This window comes from Thermobia domestica, chromosome 1, assembly GCF_964235325.1.
Source record: "Thermobia domestica chromosome 1, izTheDome1.hap1.1, whole genome shotgun sequence".
In the NCBI taxonomy this organism is placed as follows: Eukaryota; Metazoa; Arthropoda; class Insecta; order Zygentoma; family Lepismatidae; genus Thermobia; species Thermobia domestica.
Window position 1 is genome coordinate 228,890,509 of NC_137454.1, and position 19,070 is coordinate 228,909,578.

Sequence of the window (19,070 nt, forward strand, 5' to 3'; positions counted from 1 at the left end):
GTCTATCTAGAAGAAATAGTGAAAAAGAGCCTACATGATGATGATGGCATTTCGGTAGGAGGTAGAATGATTAGATGTATAAGATTTGCAGACGATATGGCGCTTGTTGCAGAATCTGAAAAGAAAATCAATAAAATGTTAGAAAAAATGAGAAAGGGCTTTGAGGAATATGGGATGAAAATAAATGTTAGAAAGACAAAAGCCATGGTGATTGGAACGAAGGGGTCTGTGTCAAATATAAAAGTAGGAGGGGAGAAAATAGAACAAGTGAATAGTTTTCGATACCTGGGTAGTGTTCTTAGTAATGACATGAAATGCGAACTTGAAATAAAAGCAAGGATAGGAATGGCGAAACAAGCCTTTAAAGAAAAGAAAAGTCTGTTTTGTGGGACCTTGAACAAAGAGTTGAGAAAAAGACTCATAAAATGCTTCGTGTGGAGTGTTGTACTGTGTGGGGCGGAAACGTGGACATTACGTAAAGATGACGAAAATCGACTGGAAGCCTTCGAAATGTGGGTGTGGAGAAGAATGGAAAGAATTAGTTGGGCCGAGCGGAAAACGAATGAGAGAATGTTAGAAATGGTGGGTGAGAAAAGAACACTTTTAGATATTATTAGGAAGAGGAAGAGAAACTGGTTGGGACATTGCCTAAGAAGAGATTGTATCATGAGGGACGTCCTAGAGGGTATGGTGGCGGGAAAGAGAGGGAGGGGGCGAAAGAGACTACAATTAATGGATGATATTAAAACAGAAAGATCATACGCGAAGACGAAAAGGTTTGCGGAGGACCGTGGAGCATGGAAGCTTCTCAGCTGCAGCAAGTGACCTGCCAATAAAGGCAGAATACATATGATGATGATGATGATGACATTCTGTTGTCATGGAGTGTCAACCAGTCATAAGTGTTTTCGTTTTCTTGCATTCAAATACTAAGTGACTACGTTCCATTTCTTCGAATCTAATATCACTTATGTCTGGAAATGGTCCTTTTACTGGATTATAAAGTGAAATCTTTCAGTTTAACTTCTCACGATTACGCCTTTTAGGCTAAGCGAGAAATATCTAACATCACTCTCCAAATTTTCTTAGCAGTTGTACAGATTTTTTTGTAATACACGCTTACCTCTATGTTATACTTGACTCTGGATGTTATTAGCATTTAACTAATGTAAGATTAAATGATATAAGATGGCAGTGTAGATAATACTAGTTAAGAGTATGTACTCGAGACAGTAGTTAAGTTTATAGAAAGTACTTTGAAACGGGAATGATAAATTGACACAATGCAATTTCTTAAAATTAATGATACGAACTAAATCCTATCAAGTGACGAATGCGTGGCTTATATTATCATCTTCCTAATTTGTTGATGTTACGTAATAAAATACACATATTATTATTATTTTGTAGGATTTGTTTGGAAGCACTGAAATTGCTTCTGTGGAAGAACTGACATTGGCAGCTAATCGACAGAAGAGTTCCTTGAAGAGACTTCAGTGGCGAACTGCAGGTAGTGACAGAAAGTCTGCTGGTCCAAAACTTAGCGTCGAAGGAACACAAGTAACTCTTAATCCTATGGAGATTGCCACTTTACTTGTTAATCTGGCATAAGAAAATTCCATAGTACACCGTACAATTCTATCGGGGCATACAACTATATTGTTAATTCTATAATGTAATTAGTAACGATTGTATTTAGAACATTGTAAATGAAATAAAAGATGAAGAATTATTTTAATTTTTAGTTTATTTTCTTCCTATAGCACTTATTAAGATTTCACAGGTATGTTGTTCTTAATATTTAAAAACTGACAGCAGCACGTAATGAAATGCAATTATCAACAAGAAAATGAAATGTGCTTTTAATGTTGGTTAATTATTATATAGTTAAATTATTTATATCACTTACAAGTAAATTCAAAATGAATAACTCAAAATAGACACATCTTTTTTGAGAACATACATATAACTCACTCATATAAATCAATGTTTATTAAAAAAATGCGGTAAATTAATGGTTTCTTTATTTCCAAATGAGTACTAAGTAACATATTATAAGATGCATATGCAGTACCAGTGGCGAAGCGTACTATGAGGCTCTGAGGCCGGCCCTACCCTGTTTTCTACCGTATATTTTCTTTATCTTTTCCTTCTTATAAAATAAAGTCAATACTTCAACATTTCTGTTTTTTTGGTTACAAAATAGTAGGTTGGAAACTTTCGGAGTCCCTTAAATCTGAGCCTCAGCAGCTTGCTAAACAGATTTACGGGCTGTATTGCTCAGGGAGCGAAGCTATTATCGCTGGAAATTGTGTGCATTGTTAGGAAGTTATGAAGGCTCTCCTCTAGGAGTTTTGGTTTAGCGTTGAAGTCATCTTTCAATGCTAATATGTTATAAAATGATTTCCTTAACACAAAGTAAGAAGTTTCTGTGTAGAATTATGTATTTCTATTAGTGATAACTTGTTTAATTTAGGTATATACTTTGAGGAGTTATTCAGAGTAGCTGTTTTTTTTCTACATGGGGCCTGGTCCATAATAGCTTGCAGAATATAAGTCTGATATATTAAACATATATATAAATTTACCAAACGCTATCGTACAGGATAAAATAATTATATTTGTGTGTAATTTTAGTTTAGTTTTCTATTTCATAGAATCAGAAGGGAATTTACGATTTTGTTTCCCGGGGCTTTGCTTGTTTCGAGAGCGAGTTTGCCAACTTTATTCCTGAAAAATGTGAAAATTCTGTAATATATATAAAACAATAAAAAAAAAGTTGAGATAAGATTTCGATAAGTACTTAAGCCCGGAAGCTCCCCTTAAATATTCCACTCCATAGAATGCAATATTAAATATCTTACGTTGATTAAAATAAGTTCCTTCTTAACATTAACATTTCTTGTGAAGTCATTATCTCGTGATGCATTAATTAAATGCAGTACTGTACTTACTTTAAAGTGAGGGATGCAAGTAACAAACGCTTATCCAAGAAATTTGACAGCTGACTGTAAGAATGAGCTTTATTTTTCTCTCCCTCCATTTTCAAATATGCAGGAAATGAAACAGCAACTGAGGAGGAAATTCTCCTCATCCCCCCTGCAAATTCCAGACAGAAGAAAATATGAACTGCACTTCATAATATTTGTAGTGGAGCTAATTGAGAATATCCCATTAATACATATTGCGTGTTTTCCCCATGTAAATATTTGTTGAATACTACTACTACTACTACTACTACTAGCACTACTACTACTACTACTACTACTACTACTACTACTAATAATAATAATAATAATAATAATAATAATAATAATAATAATAATAATAATAATAATAATAATGGACTACTTTTCGTCTACTTTTGCTTATATTCATTCCTTCTTGTTAAATTAAACAGCAACAACAAAACTACTATGTATACATGCACACAAATTCAACTCTAAACAGTGTTAGAAGTACAGCTAAGAAAGTTTTTAAATATAAATAGATTTGGTAGTTTTTTGTTTAACTCAATAAGGAAAATAGAATTCTGACTTTGATTTTAAACATTTTATGATATATTAAATGTTATTTTGTGTTATTAGTTTGTTGGGCCCACCCTACTTGTGGGATTACGCTTCGCCACTGTGTAGTACCACCAAGATACTCCATCACCATCATCAACTACCTGCACAGTCAACAGAATAGTGAAGTAACTAGTAGATCCCTCAAATTATTACTACTGTTGTTTTTATTATTTACTTCAAGTTACCGTTTCTTTTTCAGCATAAAAGCTACTTGAATCGCAGACCTGCAGTTTAACTAGAGTTCGAAAATACATGAATCCCTAACAGACGTGTAAGTCATTTGGCTCCCGTATTAGCGTATGCATTCTGCTCCCATATACATGTAAAACAAGAATTATAATTTAACAAAACGTAATTCCTTTAAACTCTAAGATAGGTAAAATTATATATTTATTCAATCTAGGATATTGAATTCTCTGTGATGAGGTTTAACATGGTATATGCAACATTTTGAAAACATATTCTACTCCAGTTACACTGCTGACTGTGCAAACTCCACATGATGTGTGTGAATATGTACATTAAAAGTGAGCACTAGATTCTACCAATCTTCCCGTGGTTTATAATAACAAGAACATGCAGATGGTATTTGAAAGTAATCAGTAACTGGGTTTCCAGAAGAGTTCACTGCCACCAATTTTCGTTGTATATACTGCTGATGGCAGTATGTATGTAAACCTGAAACAGCACCTTGACATGATCCTCGCTCGTCACTGCAATAGAGAAAAGAAATATATAATTTATTTGACAATTGGAAAAAAAATATGCCCATCACTTGCGTACATTTAAGAAACATTGGTAAGTAACATAACCAGGTTTCACAACATTTTGCTCTACTCTATACAAATAGAAACCACGCGCTAATTTCCTGTTACTTCCAAATGATCAATAGACGTGATTGTGTGATCCTTTCTGTACAAAATAATTTAAATATCCGTAATTAGATCACTTCGTAGTTTAAGGGACTTGACCAATTGCTGCAATAGAAAAATTACAGCTAATTTGCGCCAGATCAACCTAACTACTATTATTATCATTCCCTTCCATGATATTCTGCTTTATGATATCCTCTCACCAACTTTATGGAAGTCGTTTTCACAATAAATAAATAAATAAACTTCCAACGAATTTTGTGGTCCCCTAGCATATTTCCTCCATGAGGAAAAATTTTTCTGTCTCGATTTTTTCTTTACAAATATTATTTCATAGAACTGGTTACATTAAAGAGAACATAGAAGATACAACAGTATTGTATGATGATATAAAAAAACACACATATATATATTCTTAGAATTAATAATTATCAATCAGGGTCAGGCATAATCAATATGTTTTTCTTACCGTAATTCCCATTCTCTTTCTCAATAGACCTCTCCACAATAAATACAATTCACTTTGTTTTTAAATTGTCAGAAACTTCTTATAGTAACCTATTACTACATCACTTCTAACCAACTATTTTAATTTCAGCCTTCCACAGAGAAAAAAGCAATTTAATATCTGTTTAAACTAAAGGTGTCCTATAAACTGAGATCAAAAAGTAAAACAACACCGTAGTAGCAATGAAAAGTTATTTAATTTCAGTTAAACACTTTGAGCCTAACCTATCCGTACGTAATGACAATTCGTTAACTTCCATGTTCAGCACAAATGTTACACATAAGAATTAAGTTATAAAAGATTTTTAAGCGCAGAACAGAAACAAAACAGAAAAGAGAAAAGTATTGTAGCATCATCCGACAGTCTCGTTAAATATGAACTTCTAGTGTTGACAAAGTGTTTTGCATTGATTTCAGAATTGAGTCTAAACATTGGCAATAACAAATGATTTTTAAGTTGGATGTCTCTACAAACAAACTGAAAAGATTTAGTTTATTTCGAAGTGATTATTAAGTTTGAAATTAGCACTAAATTATTTGCTCAATTTAGAAAACTATAGGCACCGCATCATTTATTTAAACAGTCACTTTCTCGACTGAGAAAAAAATCGTCCTTTATTCATTTTAGTACATTTTTATTATGTGAGTAAACATTAAGTCAAATTCCAAACTATTATGGTCCATAACTCAAAACCTAAAGGTTTGCATAGGAGAATATGTATTTCAGATGTGCACTAAGCAAGTCAAGATGTACTTTATATCAAGTTTTGTCACATCAGATGAGTTTTGTGGATATATACTGTCCTTGTGCTTGATTGATTAAATAGAAAAATGAAATGAAGAACAAACAATATGAGAATAAAAATAAAAATGTTGAATGTTCTAACGCGTTTTCATGGGTTTAAAGCAGGAACAAGAGTTTACGGACACAAGGAACTGCTCTTTTATACATTATTTTCCGATTACTTCCTTAACATTTTGTTCAACCACGCTATTTTCTATATTTTTCTCAATATACACATTGCAAAACCTTTTATGAATTTTTCATAACTCTTATATTGACGATATTCATTTTTCATGTACAGTTCAATACTATGCACAAACACACTGCGAGTCATTTTATTTATTCTTTTATTAGTCATCTAAGAATATACTTTTCTTTCATCACTTTCTTTCGCTATCTATATTATTGCTTTTTGATTCATCAGTACTTTAGATTGATTGATTGAGTTGATTTTTTAGTTTAGCGTCCCTTTCAGCAGCCAGGCTATATGAGACGTGGGCCTACTGATTAACGTGGAATCCGAACCACATGAGCTCCCGCCGGGAATCGAACCCGGGTCTCCCACGCCAAAGGCACGTACGCTAACCGCTTAGCCACGGAGGAGCTCACGACAAAGCTGGGCGTGTTCATTCGAAAGCCTTTCCCTGCATCACAAGGACAGTACTTTAGACATCAGTTGATAATGTTACTTAGAGCTGAAAGCTATTCAAATGAACGAGTTTTGTCCTGAGTTTCAATTTTTATTGGTTTTGTATCTTTGAAAGTTTAATCTAATAATGCTTCCTTTCTTACGTAAATTGAATCTACGCATTTAGTTTGGTTGTCAACATATTTGCATTCTCATATTAAAGGTAAATTCTGATATACTTATTAGTGTAAGTTATTATGAAGAATAAGTTAATATATTTATGGATTAACAAACGAACATGAAACAAAAACTTACAGGCACATATTGACAATTATTCCTTGCTTATAGAGGTCTGTGTTTACAATCCACAACCAATCATCTTTTGTCTTGCTTTGGGCTACTTGCGGATAAGCAACTTTCTCCTGAAAATGATGAAAATATTAACATTATTGATATTGTTTAGTTGAAATAAATAGCGAAAACAAGAGCAACGTGAAAAACAAAGTTTCATCACTTTATCTCAATATTATTATATTGCACGTTCTTCAATAACGACTTTGAGAAAAAAATTAGATTGTCTCAACGGGAGGCTTAAAGAAATTGTCAGCCACAAGAATTACTACAAGATTGATGCGCAATGACAATTTATTATATGTCATCGTTTGCTTTCACAATATTTATGAATTGAACAAAGTTTTGAACTGAACTGTAAGATTATTATATTAATTTACCAATGATGAAAGTCTGGAAGACGACTGCTGAAAATAATTATAAAAAGAAATACCAAATATTTTGTCCTTTAAATTCATACGCTCAAATTCGAAATATACTGTAATCAAACGATCGGTATGAATACTCATTAGTATGCTTTGAGTAACTAAGAGTTGATGTATGTATGTATCAACAAAATCGAGGAAATTTAACTTGAAGATGATCATAATCTAACTTAAAGCCAATGAGAGTAATGATAAGGTTTCTTATAGAAAAAATAAGCAAATTGTACCTAATTTGTTGAATGAGTTCTACTTCAAAGGACACTTTGGACGAAAACGAAAGATCCAATATACGAACGATCGACTTCAGAATTATTGAAAAAAGAAACTTAACTCAGAATACCATTACGGAGCGGGAGAAAGTTTTAAGCGTAAATTTAACTTAATTATATAAGCAAGAATTTGAAAGAGTGGAAATTGATTACTGAGGAAACGACCGTGTTGAACATCAGCTCATTTAAGATATTAAAGCTAGTCGCAGTAAGTAAACTTTCAGAGTAAGTGTAGTCCACCTATAATACTAATTATCATATAAAGATCTCTCATGTCTAAAATATACGCGTTTCGTTTTTAATGTGGGAGGCTCGTGTTGTTGAGAATAAAGTTGTTTAGAGAGCATTTTGACCAGGATATTCAACCCTCATATTAGCATCGATGCTGGAAAGGAAAGTTTTAAACTTCACACAAAACATAACAAACGTAATTTTACAAGAGAAAAATAAATCAATATCAAAATTAATTTAGAAAAAACTTCAAATGTGGATAAACAAGCGCAATCAAGGGAGTGAAAAATTAATATTGTTAGATGAGATGGATAAGAACAAGTCAAAACTAACAAATAGAAGTGAAGATAAATTAGTAGAAGTGCCCTTAACTAATCACTAGTGTAAAATAACGAACATAGTTTGATAAACAAGGATAAATATATGCATTCTATCTCATGACCTACAATTCATAGTAGTAATGGGGTTACTTTAGGACACTTTTTGGCCCCTGGGTCCCTGCCTCAGGACCCATGGTCCCTGGCCGGGGTCAATGACCTAGGGGTACATAGGACCACCCCCTCTAAATTTTGGCAGGGGTACCATGGCCCACCCCCTAAATTTTGGCAGGGGTACATAGGACCACCCCCCTTAAATTTTGGAAATTGCCAAATCTAAAAATTTGGTATGGTAGCCTAGGACCACAGTATGTACCTCTATCAGTATTGGGTGTCTATGTCGTTCCCTTTCATGGGTAAAAAATTGCCAAAAAGTCAAATTTCGGAGGTTTTTGACCTAATTTATCCCCTTGGATGAGGTATTATTACCCTATATGGTTATATGGACGTATACAGGGGTCCATTCCCTTTCATAAGACATGGGTATATTAATGCACCCCTTGAAAAATTTGGGAGAGGTACCTTGGCCCACCCCTTAAATTTTGGAAATTGCCCAATTTAAACATTGGGTATTATAGTACAGGACCCTAATATGTATTATGATAAATTTGGATGGTCCACCTCGTTCCCTTTTAGGGGTACAAAATTGCCAAAATATAAACGTAAGCAATACGTAGTACCACGTGTTTGGTTTTTGGTCGATTTTATCCCCTTTGATGAGGTGTTATTATCCTATATAGTTATATGGTCATGTATAGGGGTTCATTACCTTTCATAAGATATGGGTATATTTGTGCACTCCTTTAAAAAATTTGGGAGGGGTACTTTGGCCCACCCCTTAAATTTTGGAAATTGCTCATTTTATATATATTTGGTATTATAGTACTGGACCCTAACATGTATTATAATAAATTTGGGTGGTCCACCTCGTTCCCTTCTAGGGCTACAAAATTGCCAAAATATAAAGGTAAGCAATACGTTGTACCACGTGTTTGTTCTTTTGGCCCAATTTATCCTCTTGGATGAGGTTCTATTACCTTATATGGTTATGTATAGGGGTCTATTCCCTATCATAAGACATAGGTACATTTGTGCACTCCTTTAAAATTTTGGGAGGGGTCCTTTGGCCCACCCCTTATATTTTAGAAATTGCTCATTTTATATATGTGGTATTATAGTACTGGACCCTAACATGTATTATGATAAATTTGGGTGGTCCACCTCGTTCCCTTTTAGGGGTACAAAATGCCAAAATATAAACGTAAGCAATACGTTGTACCACGTGTTTGGTTTTGACCTAAGTTACCCCTTGGATGAGGTCCTATTACCTTATATGGTTATATGGTTATGTATAGGGGTCTATTCCCTATCATAAGACATAGGTACATTTGTGCACTCCTTTAAAAATTTGTGAGGGGTACCTTGGCCCACCCCTTAAATTTTAGAAATTGCTCATTTTATATATTTGGTATTATAGTACTGGACCCTAACATCTATTATGATAAATTTGGGTGGTCCACCTCGTTCCCTTTTAGGGGTACAAACTTGTCAAAATATAAACGTAAGCAATACGTTGTACCACGTGTTTGTTTTGGCTCATTTTATTCCCTTGGATGAGGTCCTATTACCTTATATGATTATATGGTTATGTATATTGGTCCATTCCCTATTATAAGACATGGGTATATTGATGCACCCTTTAAAAATTTGGGAGGGGTACCTTGGCCCACCTCTTTATTTTGGAAATTGCCCAATTTAAACATTGGGTATTATAGTATAAGACCCTAATATGTATTATGATAAATTTGGGTGGTCCATCTCGTTCCCTTTCATGGGTACGAAATTGCCAAATTTTAGTACAACCACGTGTTTCGTTTTTCACCTAATTTATTCACTTGGATGAGGTCCTATTACCTAATATGATTATATGGTCATGTATAGGGGTCCATTTTCTATCATAAGACATAGGTACATTGATGCACCCCGGGAGGGGTACCATAGCCAATCCCTTAAATTTTGGAAATTTTTCAATTTATACATTCACTATCATATTACATAACCTCAATATGTATCATGATAAATTTGGGTGGTCCACCTTGTTCCCTTTCATGAGTAAAAAAAAAATGCCAAAATATAAACTTAAGCAATATGTTGTATCACGTGTTTGGTTTTTGGCCCAATTTATCCCGTTTGATGCGGTCTTATTACCGTATATGGTCATATGGTCATGTATATAGGTTCATTCCCTATCATAAGACATGAGTACATTGATGCACCCTTTAAAAATTTGGGAGGGGTATCTTGACTCATCCACTCAGTTTTAGAAATTGTTTAATATAAGCATTTGGTATCTTCGTACAGGTCTTCAATATGTACCACTATAAATTTGGATGGTCCACATCGTTCCCTTTCATGGGTAAAGAACTACCAAAAAATCAAATTTCGGAGGTTATTGACCCTTTGATAAGTATTTAGCACGTTATATGGTTTATTACCTTTATATGTTTTTGTTCTCTTTTAAATTTGGGAATTATAAAATAACATAATTTGGTAAACGTTTTCTAGGACCCATTGTAGATGTTGGTGTTCCTCTTATGGCCAAATATTCAAAATTTAAAGGTTATTGACCGGCTTTATTATTGAATAACTACAGGATTTATTACTTTTTCATAAGACACAGGTGTATTTGTGTACCAATCTTAAATTTTGGGAGGGGTACATTTCTTATTGTCATATCAATAATTGGTAATTGGATAGTATCTCATTCATTGGGTAAATCATTATGATCACGTGATCAGTTATTGACCTATGATGGGATTAGGAGTCCAGGACATTGGTACATTTAAACTTTGTAGGATAATTTGAGAATGCGTCATTGGTATTGATTATTACAGCCAAATATAAACGTAAGCAATACGATGTACCACGTGATTGACCTTGATGAGGTAGTGTACAGGGATACATAGCTAACCTTATTGAATCTTATGACTCATAGTCTTAAGGGAATACATGCTACAACACTGGCAAAGTTATTGTTGATGCAATTTGATTGGTTGATCACTATCTTTCGTGCAATCTGATTGGCTGATCACTATCTTTCGTGCAATCTGATTGGTTGATGATTTTCAAATCTTTGCTGTATTTAGTTTTAAGTTTTGTTTAACATTTAAAAATCTTGGTTTCGTTCAACATTTTGCACTCACTGATAAATATGATCAAAACCGTTTATTTGTTAATCGAATAGTTAAAAACCGGATAAAGTTTGACGGTTAACCGTGAAACGTAAAATTTTTAGATTGAAATTTTTTGGTTTGAAACTTTTTGTTTGAAAATTCTTGCTTTCAAATTTTTGTTTGAATTTTTTGTTTCAGAATTTTGTTTGAAATTTTTCTTGACAACTTTTCTTTCAAAATTTTTTTGTTTAAAAATTTTTCGTTTGAAATTTTCGTTTGAAATTTTTCGTTTCAATTTTTTTTGTTTAAAATTTTTTCGTTTGAAATTTTTCGTTTCCAAAATTTTTTCTGTTTAAAAATTTTTGTTTGAACAGTTTTGTTTGGAAAATTTTGTTTCAAATTTTTTTGTTTGAAAATTTTTTGTTTGAAATTTTTGTTTGACATTTTTAAAAGTTTGTGCACTCATTAGTAAAGAACCGGAACTGTTTAGAACTAAAACCTCTGGCAACATTGTGGTGCAATAGTACACGTCAGAACATGGGGTTGTACTTGAAATGAAAAAAACACAATTCATTGAAATGGATCATTTTATTACACTCCACATACATCCATATCAGATAGTGGTTCTGGATATTGTCGATACAATGTATTTTGAACTTCTTGCACTAGTTTGTCTTTAGCGTATAATTTTAATTCCAATTGAAGTCTTTTAAGGTCTATTGCAATATCAATTGGTGGAAACTCAATGTCCATTTGATCACAAATAAACTGTTTATCAATACAGTTATGCACCCACGAACGATGTTGACAACCATCACAATATCTAGATACATGTTGTACAATATGCATGACACATTTTTCAAAATAGTACTTTTTCAGGAATATACTTGTTTTGTTGCACACTTCCACTGCATGTTTCACACACTGAAATACGCTGATGAATTTGTTCCATTCCGTTTGTGTTAGATACACCATGTTGCGAGGGATATGGAATGTACTCTTTTTACGTAACAGCACCATCTTCTCTTCGAGGACTGTACGCAGCACCACTTCATGATTTGAGCCTAATGATTTGACTATGGTCACATTTAGCTCATCATGAAAATAATCGTTCATTTGGTCGATTCGTGAACGTAATATTTGCCATTCTTTAAAGGTCAGTTGTACACCAAATTGTTCTGCTTTGCCCAATCGAATTACTGGTTCAAATGTTCTAGCACTGATACCAATCATCACATGTTTTGTTTGAAATATATTTATTGGATAATAGCTTGCGAAGATGAACTCTTTATCGTTAGAAGTACACATCTTTCCACCTGAAAAGCACTTGCTCAAATGATTTCGTGGGATGACACTGTATTGGTTGATTTATAGAACTACGGCTGACGTCATTGGAAAGGAATGTGCTGACATTTGAATTTATGGTTTCATCACAGTTACTGACGTCATGCTGACCAACCAAATTCATACAACTATGTCTGATGTGCTGACGTTTGAATTCATGATTTCATCACAATTGCTGACGAATCTGGCTGTGTACTAAATTCAAATTGATGACTTCGACCCAAGAGTCTTTTATAACATAAAGATACAGATACAGTATTTAAGAAACGCAGCAGTTCTTCTTGTTTTGATGCTTCCATGGGTAAATATCTTGCTGGTAAAATTATATTCTTATCAATTTCAAGCTTCACTACGATTCTTAATCCAAACTTTGTAGGGATCATTTGGCTAGCTAAGATTCTATAAGGTACATTCTGTTGTAAATCAGTAATCTTGGTAAATGATTTCATCACATCACGTGTGTTTAGAAACTGCTGACAAGTAGCCATGATGATGTTATCATGAATACTAACTCGAACGATACTTATATATGATGCAAAACTAATGACGTTGCATTATCATGTTCTGACGTGTACTATTGCACCACAATGTTGCCAGAGGTTTTAGTTCTAAACAGTTCCGGTTCTTTACTAATGAGTGCACAAACTTTTAAAAATGTCAAACCAAACTTTGAAACAAAAATTTCAAACAAAAATCTTTGAAACAAAATTTTGAAACGAAAAAAAAATCAAACAAAAAATTTCAAACGAAAAAAATTCAAACAAAATTTTGAAACGAAAAAAATTTCAAACAAAATTTTGAAACAAAAAATTTCAAACAAATAATTTGGAAACGAAAAATTACAAACAAAAATTTTAAACAAAATTTTGAAACGAAAAAAGTTTAAGAAAATTTCAAACGAAAAATTTTTAAACAAAAAAATTTTGAAAGAAAAGTTGTCAAGAAAAATTTCAAACAAAATTCTGAAACAAAAAATTCAAACAAAAAATTGAAAGCAAGAATTTTCAAACAAAAAGTTTCAAACCAAAAAATTTCAATCTAAAAATTTTACGTTTCACGGTTAACCGTCAAACTTTATCCGGTTTTTAACTATTCGATTAACAAATAAACGGTTTTGATCATATTTATCAGTGAGTGCAAAATGTTGAACGAAACCAAGATTTTTAAATGTTAAACAAAACTTAAAACTAAATACAGCAAAGATTTGAAAATCATCAACCAATCAGATTGCACGAAAGATAGTGATCAGCCAATCAGATTGCACGAAAGATAGTGATCAACCAATCAAATTGCATCAACAATAACTTTGCCAGTGTTGTAGCATGTATTCCCTTAAGATATGAGTCATAAGATTCAATAAGGTTAGCTATGTATCCCTGTACACTACCTCATCAAGGTCAATCACGTGGTACATCGTATTGCTTACGTTTATATTTGGCTGTAATAATCAATATCAATGACGCATTCTCAAATTATCCTACAAAGTTTAAATGTACCAATGTCCTGGACTCCTAATCCCATCATAGGTCAATAACTGATCACGTGATCATAATGATTTACCCAATGAATGAGATACTATCCAATTACCAATTATTGATATGACAATAAGAAATGTACCCCTCCCAAAATTTAAGATTGGTACACAAATACACCTGTGTCTTATGAAAAAGTAATAAATCCTGTAGTTATTCAATAATAAAGCCGGTCAATAACCTTTAAATTTTGAATATTTGGCCATAAGAGGAACACCAACATCTACAATGGGTCCTAGAAAACGTTTACCAAATTATGTTATTTTATAATTCCCAAATTTAAAAGAGAACAAAAACATATAAAGGTAATAAACCATATAACGTGCTAAATACTTATCAAAGGGTCAATAACCTCCGAAATTTGATTTTTTGGTAGTTCTTTACCCATGAAAGGGAACGATGTGGACCATCCAAATTTATAGTGGTACATATTGAAGACCTGTACGAAGATACCAAATGCTTATATTAAACAATTTCTAAAACTGAGTGGATGAGTCAAGATACCCCTCCCAAATTTTTAAAGGGTGCATCAATGTACTCATGTCTTATGATAGGGAATGAACCTATATACATGACCATATGACCATATACGGTAATAAGACCGCATCAAACGGGATAAATTGGGCCAAAAACCAAACACGTGATACAACATATTGCTTATGTTTATATTTTGGCATTTTTTTTTTACTCATGAAAGGGAACAAGGTGGACCACCCAAATTTATCATGATACATATTGAGGTCATGTACTATGATAGCGAATGCTTAAATTGAAAAATTTCCAAAATTTAAGGGATTGGCTATGGTACCCCTCCCGGGGTGCATCAATGTACCTATGTCTTATGATAGAAAATGGACCCCTATACATGACCATATAATCATATTAGGTAATAGGACCTCATCCAAGTGAATAAATTAGGTGAAAAACGAAACACGTGGTTGTACTAAAATTTGGCAATTTCGTACCCATGAAAGGGAACGAGATGGACCACCCAAATTTATCATAATACATATTAGGGTCTTATACTATAATACCCAATGTTTAAATTGGGCAATTTCCAAAATAAAGAGGTGGGCCAAGGTACCCCTCCCAAATTTTTAAAGGGTGCATCAATATACCCATGTCTTATAATAGGGAATGGACCAATATACATAACCATATAATCATATAAGGTAATAGGACCTCATCCAAGGGAATAAAATGAGCCAAAACAAACACGTGGTACAACGTATTGCTTACGTTTATATTTTGACAAGTTTGTACCCCTAAAAGGGAACGAGGTGGACCACCCAAATTTATCATAATAGATGTTAGGGTCCAGTACTATAATACCAAATATATAAAATGAGCAATTTCTAAAATTTAAGGGGTGGGCCAAGGTACCCCTCACAAATTTTTAAAGGAGTGCACAAATGTACCTATGTCTTATGATAGGGAATAGACCCCTATACATAACCATATAACCATATAAGGTAATAGGACCTCATCCAAGGGGATAACTTAGGTCAAAACCAAACACGTGGTACAACGTATTGCTTACGTTTATATTTTGGCATTTTGTACCCCTAAAAGGGAACGAGGTGGACCACCCAAATTTATCATAATACATGTTAGGGTCCAGTACTATAATACCACATATATAAAATGAGCAATTTCTAAAATATAAGGGGTGGGCCAAAGGACCCCTCCCAAAATTTTAAAGGAGTGCACAAATGTACCTATGTCTTATGATAGGGAATAGACCCCTATACATAACCATATAAGGTAATAGAACCTCATCCAAGAGGATAAATTGGGCCAAAAGAACAAACACGTGGTACAACGTATTGCTTACCTTTATATTTTGGCAATTTTGTAGCCCTAGAAGGGAACGAGGTGGACCACCCAAATTTATTATAATACATGTTAGGGTCCAGTACTATAATACCAAATATATATAAAATGAGCAATTTCCAAAATTTAAGGGGTGGGCCAAAGTACCCCTCCCAAATTTTTTAAAGGAGTGCACAAATATACCCATATCTTATGAAAGGTAATGAACCCCTATACATGACCATATAACTATATAGGATAATAACACCTCATCAAAGGGGATAAAATCGACCAAAAACCAAACACGTGGTACTACGTATTGCTTACGTTTATATTTTGGCAATTTTGTACCCCTAAAAGGGAACGAGGTGGACCATCCAAATTTATCATAATACATATTAGGGTCCTGTACTATAATACCCAATGTTTAAATTGGGCAATTTCCAAAATTTAAGGGGTGGGCCAAGGTACCTCTCCCAAATTTTTCAAGGGGTGCATTAATATACCCATGTCTTATGAAAGGGAATGGACCCCTGTATACGTCCATATAACCATATAGGGTAATAATACCTCATCCAAGGGGATAAATTATGTCAAAAACCTCCGAAATTTGACTTTTTGGCAATTTTTTACCCATGAAAGAGAACGACATAGACACCCAATACTGATAGAGGTACATACTGTGGTCCTAGGCTACCATACCAAATTTTTAGATTTGGCAATTTCCAAAATTTAAGGGGGGTGGTCCTATGTACCCCTGCCAAAATTTAGGGGGTGGGCCATGGTACCCCTGCCAAAATTTAGAGGGGGTGGTCCTATGTACCCCTAGGTCATTGACCCCGGCCAGGGACCATGGGTCCTGAGGCAGGGACCCAGGGGCCAAAAAGTGTCCTAAAGTAACCCCATTACTACTTTCATCGAGCAATTGAAAAAGTTCACCTCTAATAGATCATCAGTTTAGATTTCATATAAGTTTTCTGCACTAAGATTGTACCGTATTATTTTTAAAATGTAAACATTTTTAGCTAAATTGTTCAGTTTTGTACGCATTTATCAGTGTATGTATAGCGAAACTAAAAGAAAAACAATGTTTCTCAAGTTTATGTATGTAAATTCTTCTATTCCCATTATAAAGTAAATCCATAATATAATTTGATGAATGAGAGTAATCTTATTCATTGTAATCTACGAAATGACAAAGAGTATACGTCATTAGTATTAAAGTCATATTACAAGGTATATCTCGCGAACTATACATCATATAAGAAAATATTAAGAGACAATGTACAATACAGAGCGGCCTAAGAAATGAGTCAAACATTAGGTTTTCCCCGACCCCCCATTTTGAGGGGAGGGGGGTGAACGTGAAATTTTCAAATGGGAACATAGGTTGAGTGATACCTCGTTGAAAAAATGAACAATTTTTGTAGGAAACAATTTTTTATATGGGGCACCGTTTTCAAGATAGACCCCAAAAATTGTCCTGTGGCAGATAAAATTTCCAGTACTTATAAATCGGAAACGGCTAAGTAGAAAAACATGAAACAAAAAATGAAAAAGGTAAACGCCATAGGTAACGTGGAATGGTGTTGTCGTGGTGTCCCAGGGCCCCGGGACCAATTTTAAAATTTCAAATCTGAATATAAGGTCGAGTGATACCTTGTTTCATAGATTGTGGAAAACCAAACAGCTTAGTAAAAAAAAATTGCTTTGATTTCGGGCAAGCCTGTTGCAAAATGGCCGCCGAAAATGGTTCCACATTCAGATAGAAAGTGCAGTGTTCAAACTGAGTGTTACAAGCCAATATCCCGCGAATTATTGCATCAAATAAAAAGTGTTAAGAGTCAATGTACAATACAGACAGGCCTAAAAATATGTCGAACACGAGATTCCATCATCATACTGTAAGTGAATAACAAGTAAAATAACAATGTAAAATAATAATAATAATAATAATAATAATAATAATAAGAAGAAGAAGAAGAAGAAGAAGAAGGATACTACTACGAAAAATAATAATAAAACTAGTAATAATAATAATAATATGAATGGAAATAATAAGACAATGAATAATACTAATACGTATGCGCAAAGAGACGTCGTTCCTCAATCACTACAATCCTATGAGAAAGGGATAGGAAGGTATCTATTAGGCCCTACTTGTAGGCAACATCTCAACATGTGCCCAGTTAGAGTAAGGAAAGCCCGTCAACGTCATTGCCTGGGGAATGGAACCGATGGCCTTCGGAACATAGTACAACGGTAACGTTGTATATTGCATTCACACAGGGGACGGGGAATGTGATTTTCATTGTTCTACTGAGAACATTTGAATGTACCTGTGTGTTGTTTGTTCATGCAGTGGGAATAGTATGGTATTATTTTTTTCTTGTTGAGTAGTAGTGTTCAACGCAAAATCATCATTGATGTTACATTGCCTAGCTGTTAGTGAGAGTGTTAGTGACTTAAACTGAAGTTGCAGTGTGGATATTGTAGGTAGGGGCTGTAGTTGTGTGTTGAACGGTTCAAAAGCGTAGAAAGAACGGGTTATCAACTTTGGTGATAAGTTTTCCGTACAAGGAAACGAACACTATCGCATTAATATTATTAGTTTGGGTAGCGTTTGAATAGAGCAATGGCGGTGTTTTATCATTGTGTAGATATGTTGCTGGTGTTGGGCGAATGTAGAAGAGACTATCGTAACGCAGCACGAATGTATGCAATGCGCTATCCCCAACGCCAACAAACATCTCACGGTTGCGATTGGAGAGACGTTTGCGGCAACATGGTAGTCTTGTTCGGGGATGAGGTATGGGTCGTTACCGCTCTGCAACCAATTAAGAACGTGTAACAGGAATTGGTGGCAGTGCATGTAGACCCACATGTTACCACGAGACACCTCGCTCAGGCCAGTGGAGTTAGCCAAAAATCTGTAGTGCGTATTTTGCACGAGTACATGTTTCATCCGTATCATATCATCTTACATCAGGAACTATCTGGCAATGATTTTCATGCCAGATTGCAATTTTGTCTATGGTTGGAAGGTATGGAAAACAGACAGCGCATCTTCATATCCAACATCTTGTTTAGCGATGAAGCTACATTTACAAACACAGGACACGTAAACCGACATAATATGCATTATTGGGCTAGGAAAAATCTACTATGGCAGAGACAAGTTGCTCATCAGCATCGG

The 19,070-nt window shown here is 34.1% G+C and overlaps 2 protein-coding genes across 3 annotated transcripts in view; one reads left to right on the forward strand and one right to left on the reverse strand.

The window, feature by feature from the left end:
* LOC145694517 (lysosomal alpha-mannosidase-like) overlaps positions 1-1,724 on the forward strand; it is a 217,194-nt gene extending 215,470 nt beyond the window's left edge. For both annotated transcript variants that reach the window (XM_081770839.1, XM_081770831.1), the window contains exon 17: positions 1,411-1,724. In XM_081770839.1, coding sequence (XP_081626965.1) covers positions 1,411-1,611 — 201 coding nt within the window. In that variant the 3' untranslated portion in view covers positions 1,612-1,724. The remainder of the gene's footprint in view (positions 1-1,410) is intronic.
* A 2,386-nt stretch (positions 1,725-4,110) lies between these two features.
* Positions 4,111-19,070, reverse strand: part of LOC145678897 (uncharacterized) — a 56,415-nt gene continuing 41,455 nt past the window's right edge. Inside the window, exons 6-7 of the mRNA XM_081749498.1 lie at positions 6,676-6,782; positions 4,111-4,282 (exon numbers count right to left, since the gene is read on the reverse strand). Of these exons, the coding sequence (XP_081605624.1) occupies positions 4,111-4,282; positions 6,676-6,782 (279 nt within the window). The remainder of the gene's footprint in view (positions 4,283-6,675; positions 6,783-19,070) is intronic.